Below are 10,000 nucleotides of genomic sequence, written 5' to 3'. Positions count from 1 at the left end.
ATGAGTCATCAATACATCAATTGTCAAAATCATTTATTTATTAACTTACTAAATAATCACAGAAATGCATCACCATACAAATAAAGTAGATATGGTTACAGGGAAATGATAGGGGATGTGCCCTAGTGTGCTAAACCGATATGGTAGACAAAGGTACCGAGAAGGGCGGGAAAGACAAAAGACACTACACAGTTGATAATTATAACAATTGAAATACTAACCCTTTGCACCTGAACGCTCACTCATTCAGGGAATAATTGCAATCAATATATATATTTACGCTCAGGGTGTCGTCGTGATCTCTGTTGGAATCGTCCTTCTTTCTGTTGGAAGTTCATCTGCTCGTCTTTTGTGGTTAGAATGGATACTTCAGAGTCCCATTCAGAAATGTTCTTATAGAATAGATTTTTGGGCAGTTGTCAGCCTTCGCATTCAATGGTACACAATTCCTAGCTGCAGACCAGTAATTAATATCGAAGATTTGCTCTTATTCTGTCTGTATCGATAGTCTCAGAGTTTCAACAACCATTACAACCTTAGCTTATACTCAGGTTTTATGGTCTCTACTCAAACCTTAGCCCTCTCGGTAATCGAGGTAGGCTTGGTCTCCAGGGAAATTCCCAAGGTGGGGATTATATCCAGAACAGTAGGAAAGGGCTGTCCCAGATCAATGTCTGTGCTCATGGGGCGGGCCAATGACTTAGTTAAACTCCAAAGGAAATTGGAGTTTCCTTCATTAAACAGTTTATAATCACATTACATCATTTCACAAATAGTTTTATCTTTACTCATTCATTTTATACAACAATTAGATGCAAGCCTCACAACTGAGACTTGTATAAACAAAGTTATGGTAATGTGGCTGTATTGTCTCTCGAGTTTCACAAACATTAAATGAAATGGACCGGTCGTAGCTTGATTCTCCCCCGACTGTGTACACATTCTCCAAAACATAGACATTGTTCAGTTCTCAAGTTCTATGATGGAGAAGAGGTTCCTTTGTTCTCCTGTGAAACCTAACACCCTGACTACAACGCTCGCATCGCGTGCGCGAGCATTGCAAAATAAATTTAGAAATCTATATTATTCAATTATTGCACCCACACTGCTCGCACTTGCCAACGAGTGTCTGCGTTGCCAAGGGCTAAAATAGAGGTCAGTTATATTTGTGACGCAGATCGCGCTGCAAGTCCTGCCTCTCCCATATCCTCATTGGTTTATAGAAGCAGGTACCCACATACCACATCTCCTCATTGGTTAAACCCATTTGGGTGACTGAAAGACGAACGAGGTCAGTGGCGGTAATGCACCTAATTTATGAAAGTTGCCAATCGCAATATAAAGTCAAGAGAAGAAAAAGCCTGGAAGGAAGAGAGATGACTAGAAACGTTTCGGTTGACCGTTTTATGTGTGGATTAATTGGCGGAGTAGAGGACCTTGTGCATTTCAGGTAAAATAATAACTCAATGTTAATATCTCAGGACAAATTATCTAGTAACAGCAAGCTAGCTAAATAGGACAAGTTAGCTAGCAAGTGCAAGCTAGCTAGCTAAAATGCCATAAATGTTTAATGCTTTTCGACCTGTCCCCAAATTAATATAATTGGTTCAGAGTTGGTTTTGATATTTTAACCTGCGTGTCGTGATCGCGTTTGGTGTGGGGGGACAAAATACATTTATGCACTATGGCGCACGCGCACAGCCGCTTTGGGTTCCGTGTTATGACTCCTACGTTACTGCAGACTCGGTCATCTGAGCAGTCTGATTGGCCAGCGGAGGCATCGTGCACTTGACTTTCTCTCCAGGCCCACCGGGAAGGCAGAGTTTGTACCTTCAGACACATGAAATGGCAACAGTTTGCCTACCTGGCGCGCAGGGCAGCTGAATTGGCTGCACCTATCACCAACAGCTCGACACTAATAAAAAAATAGGAACACAAGGCTTTATCGTTGGGTTTTTTACAGAAATGTTTGGCGATCGACTAGAAATGCCTTGGAGATCGACAAGTCGATCGCGATCGACTGGTTGGTGACCACTGTTCTAGACTCTGAATATCTGTTTTTAACCATCCTCACATTTCAAATGAATTCAGTGACGCATCAAATGACGACGCATAACAGACAGCTGAAAATGTATGGTCTCACTGGTGCTGACCATGGTTACACTGGCCTTCTATTGTCTACTGACCACGGTTACACTGGCCTTCTATTGACTACTGACCACGGTTACACTGGCCTTCTATTGTCTACTGAACACGGTTACACTGGCCTTCTATTGTCTACTGACCATGGTTACACTGGCCTTCTATTGTCTACTGACCACGGTTACACTGGCCTTCTATTGTCTACTGACCACGGTTACACTGGTCTTCTATTGTCTACTGACCACGGTTACACTGGCCTTCTATTGTCTACTGACCACGGTTACACTGGCCTTCTATTGTCTACTGACCACGATTACACTGGTCTTCTATTGTCTACTGACCACGGTTACACTGGTCTTCTATTGTCTACTGACCACGGTTACACTGGCCTTCTATTGTCTACTGACCACGGTTACACTGGCCTTCTATTGTCTACTGACCACGGTTACACTGGTCTTCTATTGTCTACTGACCACGGTTACACTGGCCTTCTATTGTCTACTGACCACGGTTACACTGGTCTTCTATTGTCTACTGACCACGGTTACACTGGTCTTCTATTGTCTACTGACCACGGTTACACTGGCCTTCTATTGTCTACTGACCACGGTTACACTGGTCTTCTATTGTCTACTGACCACGGTTACACTGGCCTTCTATTGTCTACTGACCACGGTTACACTGGCCTTCTATTGTCTACTGACCACGGTTACACTGGCCTTCTATTGTCTACTGACCACGGTTACACTGGCCTTCTATTGTCTACTGAACACGGTTACACTGGCCTTCTATTGTCTACTGACCACGGTTACACTGGCCTTCTATTGTCTACTGACCACGGTTACACTGGCCTTCTATTGTCTACTGACCACGGTTACACTGGCCTTCTATTGTCTACTGACCACGGTTACACTGGCCTTCTATTGTCTACTGACCACGGTTACACTGGTCTTCTATTGTCTACTGACCACGGTTACACTGGTCTTCTATTGTCTACTGACCACGGTTACACTGGCCTTCTATTGTCTACTGACCACGGTTACACTGGTCTTCTATTGTCTACTGACCACGGTTACACTGGTCTTCTATTGTCTACTGACCACGGTTACACTGGCCTTCTATTGTCTACTGACCACGGTTACACTGGTCTTCTATTGTCTACTGACCACGGTTACACTGGTCTTCTATTGTCTACTGACCACGGTTACACTGGTCTTCTATTGTCTACTGACCACGGTTACACTGGTCTTCTATTGTCTACTGACCACGGTTACACTGGCCTTCTATTGTCTACTGACCACGGTTACACTGGTCTTCTATTGTCTACTGACCACGGTTACACTGGTCTTCTATTGTCTACTGACCACGGTTACACTGGCCTTCTATTGTCTACTGACCACGGTTACACTGGCCTTCTATTGTCTACTGACCACGGTTACACTGGCCTTCTATTGTCTACTGACCACGGTTACACTGGCCTTCTATTGTCTACTGACCACGGTTACACTGGTCTTCTATTGTCTACTGACCACGGTTACACTGGCCTTCTATTGTCTACTGACCACGGTTACACTGGTCTTCTATTGTCTACTGACCACGGTTACACTGGCCTTCTATTGTCTACTGACCACGGTTACACTGGTCTTCTATTGTCTACTGACCACGGTTACACTGGCCTTCTATTGTCTACTGACCACGGTTACACTGGCCTTCTATTGTCTACTGACCACGGTTACACTGGCCTTCTATTGTCTACTGACCACGGTTACACTGGCCTTCTATTGTCTACTGACCACGGTTACACTGGCCTTCTATTGTCTACTGACCACGGTTACACTGGTCTTCTATTGTCTACTGACCACGGTTACACTGGTCTTCTATTGTCTACTGACCACGGTTACACTGGCCTTCTATTGTCTACTGACCACGGTTACACTGGCCTTCTATTGTCTACTGACCACGGTTACACTGGTCTTCTATTGTCTACTGACCACGGTTACACTGGTCTTCTATTGTCTACTGACCACGGTTACACTGGCCTTCTATTGTCTACTGACCACGGTTACACTGGTCTTCTATTGTCTACTGACCACGGTTACACTGGTCTTCTATTGTCTACTGACCACGGTTACACTGGTCTTCTATTGTCTACTGACCACGGTTACACTGGCCTTCTATTGTCTACTGACCACGGTTACACTGGCCTTCTATTGTCTACTGACCACGGTTACACTGGTCTTCTATTGTCTACTGACCACGGTTACACTGGCCTTCTATTGTCTACTGACCACGGTTACACTGGCCTTCTATTGTCTACTGACCACGGTTACACTGGTCTTCTATTGTCTACTGACCACGGTTACACTGGTCTTCTATGGTCTACTGACCACGGTTACACTGGCCTTCTATTGTCTACTGACCACGGTTACACTGGCCTTCTATTGTCTACTGACCACGGTTACACTGGTCTTCTATTGTCTACTGACCATGGTTACACTAAACAGTGGCAGGTGTTTGTGTTGTGTGTGAACACATCCGGTTAGATCTGGGTCAGACCCATCTCTCAGACGCCCTCTGCGCTGATGAGCAGTGACAGTCAGTCCGTGTGTGTGTGTGTGTGCCTGTCTGTGTGTGTGCGTGTCAGTCCCTCTCCACAGATCACACTGATGTGATGTGATGTAGTATGGTGTGTTGTGATGCAATGTGGCCTGAGACCGCCATATCTATCTCTTAACTGACTACACTATGACAAACAACCATATTCAATCATGAGTCAGTCAGACAGTCAATGATTTAAGAAGCCCTGAGCAAACATTTTCTGCTCGCTAACGCAAAAGGAATTCACATTGGGTTTTCATCCGAAGTCGTTTCTCTTTTACCTGATAAATAGGTAATGATGAAGCAGTGATTCATGTCCCACAGCCTTTAGTTTTGGATCGGTTGGCAGAGTTGGACACACACACACACTTACACACACAGAGGATCCTGGCTATATAAATTCCAGCTTCATGTGTAACCATTGTGTAACCATGTGTAACCATTTTCAGAATGAGGGAAAGTGATGCTGTACCTTCGTATGAATTCATTTATGGGAAGAAACATTATATAATGGTCCTCTTTTAACGGGAGACACTGGAGCAGTGGCGTGTGTGTGTGTGTGTGTGTGTGTGTGTGTGTGTGTGTGTGTGTGTGTGTGTGTGTGTGTGTGTGTGTGTGTGTGTGTGTGTGTGTGTGTGTGTGTGTACACTCGGTGCTGAGCATGACTAGGTTCCATCTGAATTCTGGAAGGAAGTTCAACATGCTTAAAGAGTTTTGACTATCATCCAAATCCCAAATGGCACCCTATTCCCTTTATAGCATACTACTTTTGTCCAGGGCCCTAGGAGAGGAGGGCACATAGGGAACAGAGTGCCATTTGGAATTCACCCTGTAGTTCTTTCTCTCATTTTAATGCAGCCCAGCGCAGCACGGCTTTAGGAAATGTTTGCTGTGTTTGACTAAGAGATGAAGGTTAAACGGTCTGAGGGGCCATGCTATTTCAGGCTGGTTGATTTAGCCCTCTGATGTTTAGATGGTACTCAAAGGGTCACCTTGCATCCCAGATAACACTCCATTCCCTATGTAATGCACTACTTTTGACCGATAGGGCTCTGGTCAAAAGTAGTGCACTATATAGGAAACAGTTTGGGTGCCTTTTGGGACATATCGAAAGTGAGTGACTGTTTCTGTTTGTCTCGAAGCACTGAACTACACCAGACCACATTATTATCATCAAATGCCTGATGGCTTTAGACACTAAAATCACTTCATTTCTGTACAGAAAAACAATCCTTTTTTGGGGGGGGGGGGTTATGGAATCATTCTGCAAGCCTATTAACATTAGATGGTACTATAACTGTGATCATGTGCCATATCTGTCTTGCTCCGGCTTATCTGCTATCCAGACTTTATGGACTGATTGGATTCACGTTACATTTCTGTTGGCACTAGTAACACTCCATAAGTGTTGCTCTATGGAGGTTCAGGCTCTCCTCTAAAATCTGGTTCCTCTTAATTATTATATATTTTTTTTGTTTCTTTCTCTCATCGAAATGATTATTTCTTTCTCAGTGCTTTATCAAGGGGAAGGCCTGACCCTCTTGTGAAGCGTTACACAAGTGCTAAACAAATAAAGTTAGATTTGAAATTCTAATCTGTTGACTGATTTGCATTTCTCTCTCTGTTCCAAAGCTTGCCGGGATGGAGTCGGGTTATGCCTGTTTCTGTGGCAACGACCTGGACCTGCGTTTCCATGGCAAGGCGCCCAGCATGGAATGCAACCACGTGTGTTTCGGTGACCACACCCAGCCTTGTGGGGGGGATGGATGGATCATCGTCTTCGACAGTGAGTAGGACATCATTTGCTTCGGTCTGTGTACATGTTTGACAGTGAGTAGGACATAATTTGCTTCGGTCTGTGTACATGTTTGACAGTGAGTAGATCATTTGCTTTGGTCTGTGTCCATGTTTGACAGTGAGTAGATCATTTGCCCTGGTCTTGTCCACTACACATGATCTAAACCAACTATAACTTCCCACCGGTGCTTCTATGGTGCTCAAAATAGTTATATGGTGCTTCACCTAATGTGTACAAAGTGGAGTATTTTCTGGTGCATGGAGAAATAAAACTGTATTTTCAAAAGATGACATTCCAGTAAACTGACACATCAATACTCCACAAACCATTGAATAGATGATCTCAGAACCAACGTTGAAAAGAAGTCAGATAACTCAATATGGAAGGATCGTACCACCATCTCAAAACATACTTATTAGAACGGTCATGTGAAGAGAATGTTATATTGCTCCCTTTGTTGTCATAAAACGGTTTGCTGATTTTGGCTGAACAATACATGCTACATTTCTGTTTAATAGGCTACACAAGCATCCAGTTTATGGCAGACAACTGCTAGATAATGAGAGACAGATTTCGCAGCTGAACATGATTACAGTAACGATCAAATGTGTCTTGCTCATTCCAGTCTCATCTTTCCACTATGTGTTAAACTCTTCATTCCACTCTGAATCATTTAAAAAAAAAAATATTTAACTAAGCAAGTCAGTTAACAACAAATTCTTATTTTCAATGACGGCCTAGGAACAGTTTGGTTAACTGCCTTGTTCAGGGGCAGAGCGACAGATTTTTACCTTGTCAGCTCGAGGATTTGATCTTGCAACCTTTTGGTTACAAGTCCAACGCTCTAACCACTAGGCTACCTGCCACCACATCATTGAGAGAGTTTGTTGTATGTGGTTTCTATAATAACTCTGACAACATATGAGTCACTGGGGTGAGTTGTAAAACAGGGTTTAGTTTACATATGAGTCACTAGGGTGAGTTGTAAGACAGGGTTTAGTTTACATATGAGTCACTGGGGTGAGTTGTAAGACAGGGTTTAGTTTACATATGAGTCACTAGGGTGAGTTGTAAGACAGGGTTTAGTTTACATATGAGTCACTAGGGTGAGTTGTAAGACAGGGTTTAGTTTACATATGAGTCACTGGGGTGAGTTGTAAGACAGGGTTTAGTTTACATATGAGTCACTGGGGTGAGTTGTAAGACAGGGTTTAGTTTACATATCAGTCACTGGGGTGAGTTGTAAGACAGGGTTTAGTTTACATATGAGTCACTGGGGTGAGTTGTAAGACAGGGTTTAGTTTAGTTGAATAGGATCCCCATTAGCTACTGCACATGCAGCAGCTACTCTTCCTGGGGTCCACATAAAACATCAAATACACAACAGAACAGCTATACGCTATAACAACATAAACAAACACACTTGTCTGAAAGACTTAGAAACTTTGCACAATGCAAACGTCAATAATGAAACCGTTATTAAGTCAACTGTTTTCTGGCTGTTTAAATCCAGCTCGAGTGGGGGCATGCGGGGGTAACTACTCTGCTCCCTCTGGAGTGGTCTACTCCCCTGACTTCCCTGATAAGTATGGGGCCGGGAGGGTTTGCTACTGGACTGTCCAGGTACGTCTTGGATCTTTACTCTTTTACTGTTAAGGCCTCTATCCTACCCAATATCCCAGTCCTTTAGTTTGCTGTTTTGTTTTGAATGCTGCGTTGTTTTTTTTCTTCAGTTTCTTACCTATTGTAAATTGTATTGTAAAGCTATATATAAAACCTATTGTAAAGCTATATATAATGATATAAATGTGTATTAATAATATATGGTTTCTATATGTCTAATTATTATTATTAGGTCCCTGGAGCCTCCGTGATCCTGTTCAACTTCACCTTCTTTGACATCTCGGACCAGACAGACATGGTTGAACTACTGGACGGCTACACCAACCAGGTAGTTGTTATTACCCTCCTTTTATTATCTCCAATAGTATTTATTTATCTCTATTAGTCATTGTATTTATGTATTTGTGCTGTGAAGTATGTTGTATTGCTTCCTTGTATGACATGTGCTATACGTTACAAAATAAAGTTTGGTTGATTGGTTGATTGGTTGATTGATTGATTGGTTGATTGATCGATTGGTTGATCGGTTGGTTGGTTGGTTGGTTGGTTGGTTGATCGATTGGTGGATTGGTTGGTTTGGTTGATTGGTTGATTGGTTGATTGATTGATTGGTTGATTGATCGATTGGTTGATCGGTTGGTTGGTTGGTTGATCGATTGGTTGATTGGTGGATTGGTTGGTTTGGTTGGTTTGGTTGATTGGTTGATTTATTTATTGGTTGATTGATCAGGTGGTGGCGAGGTTTGACGGCCGTACCCCTCCCCGGGAGCTGGTCAACGTCACTGGAGACTTTGTTATCCTCTACTTCTACTCAGACCGAACCAACCAGGCACAGGGCTTCGCTGTCACGTATCAAGGTGGGTTTACACACACACAGACACAGACACAGACACGCCGAACCAACCAGACACAGGGTTTGCTGTCACATATCAAGGTAAGAGACATGTAGACATGCTGTAGCTAGGGATTTTTACTAGTAAAATCAACAGGTGACGTTCTATTCAAACTCCCTGTCAGAGTAGGTTTCAGGTATTGTTCTCAAATCTGGTCATCAACATGATATCACCCACACAGAGGTTGTTTGGAGGTTGTCTAAACAATTGTGACAGTTGTACAAAAACAAAGTAAGTTTTTATAGTAGCTAAGATAGCAGAGGAGATAATCATTTCCAGATCTCTCTCTCTGAATGATTTCAGTCCCAGCAGAACACCGACTGAACCACATAGACACACACAGAGAACCACATGAAGAAATACATTTCTCATTTCTCTCCGGTAGTTATAATGTGCATGAACAGGTGCAGGCTGACATCCTGGGTCCATGGCAGGGTTTTGCATAGCAACCACACCACCCGCCTGAACATCCGCCCGCCCGCCCGCACACCACACACACCCACACACACACACACACCACACACACACAGCGAGAGGTAGAGGGGGGAAGACAGGCAGGGGAGACTCCAAACAATGCCGCTGGCAGGCACCTTTTCTCTTCTCATTTGCTAGCCAATGCCTCACAGCAGCAGGTGATATTGGTGTTGCATATTTAAATGTTTTGTTTTTCTAGGAAAACATACTAATTCACAGGGTGCATGTTGTTGCATAGCAAGCATTGCTTCTATTCTATCTGTTGTTATTGTGCACTCCATTAATGATGCTGCTATATCGGTGTATTTTATTAACACATCACTATCTTTATTTTCTATTGATGTACACGTCACCTCTCAATCTGAACACACATTTTTATCACACACTCATAATAGAATCAAAGTATTTACTGATAAATAGAAATTCTCTGTTTAGACCAAACTGTTGTAAACATCCACTATTGTTTCAGGTC

The 10,000-nt window shown here is 43.2% G+C and overlaps 1 protein-coding gene across 2 annotated transcripts in view; it reads left to right on the top strand.

Annotated features, from left to right (window-relative positions):
* The window catches only part of LOC106592780 (kremen protein 1), a 125,627-nt gene that overhangs the window by 88,967 nt on the left and 26,660 nt on the right, over positions 1 to 10,000 (top strand). For both annotated transcript variants that reach the window (XM_045695274.1, XM_045695275.1), the window contains exons 5-8: positions 6,373 to 6,526; positions 8,052 to 8,161; positions 8,394 to 8,489; positions 8,892 to 9,018. In XM_045695274.1, coding sequence (XP_045551230.1) covers positions 6,373 to 6,526; positions 8,052 to 8,161; positions 8,394 to 8,489; positions 8,892 to 9,018 — 487 coding nt within the window. The remainder of the gene's footprint in view (positions 1 to 6,372; positions 6,527 to 8,051; positions 8,162 to 8,393; positions 8,490 to 8,891; positions 9,019 to 10,000) is intronic.

Source organism: Salmo salar, chromosome ssa15, assembly GCF_905237065.1.
Source record: "Salmo salar chromosome ssa15, Ssal_v3.1, whole genome shotgun sequence".
Classification (NCBI taxonomy): Eukaryota; Metazoa; Chordata; class Actinopteri; order Salmoniformes; family Salmonidae; genus Salmo; species Salmo salar.
This window is presented reverse-complemented; position numbering and strand designations above follow the sequence as displayed.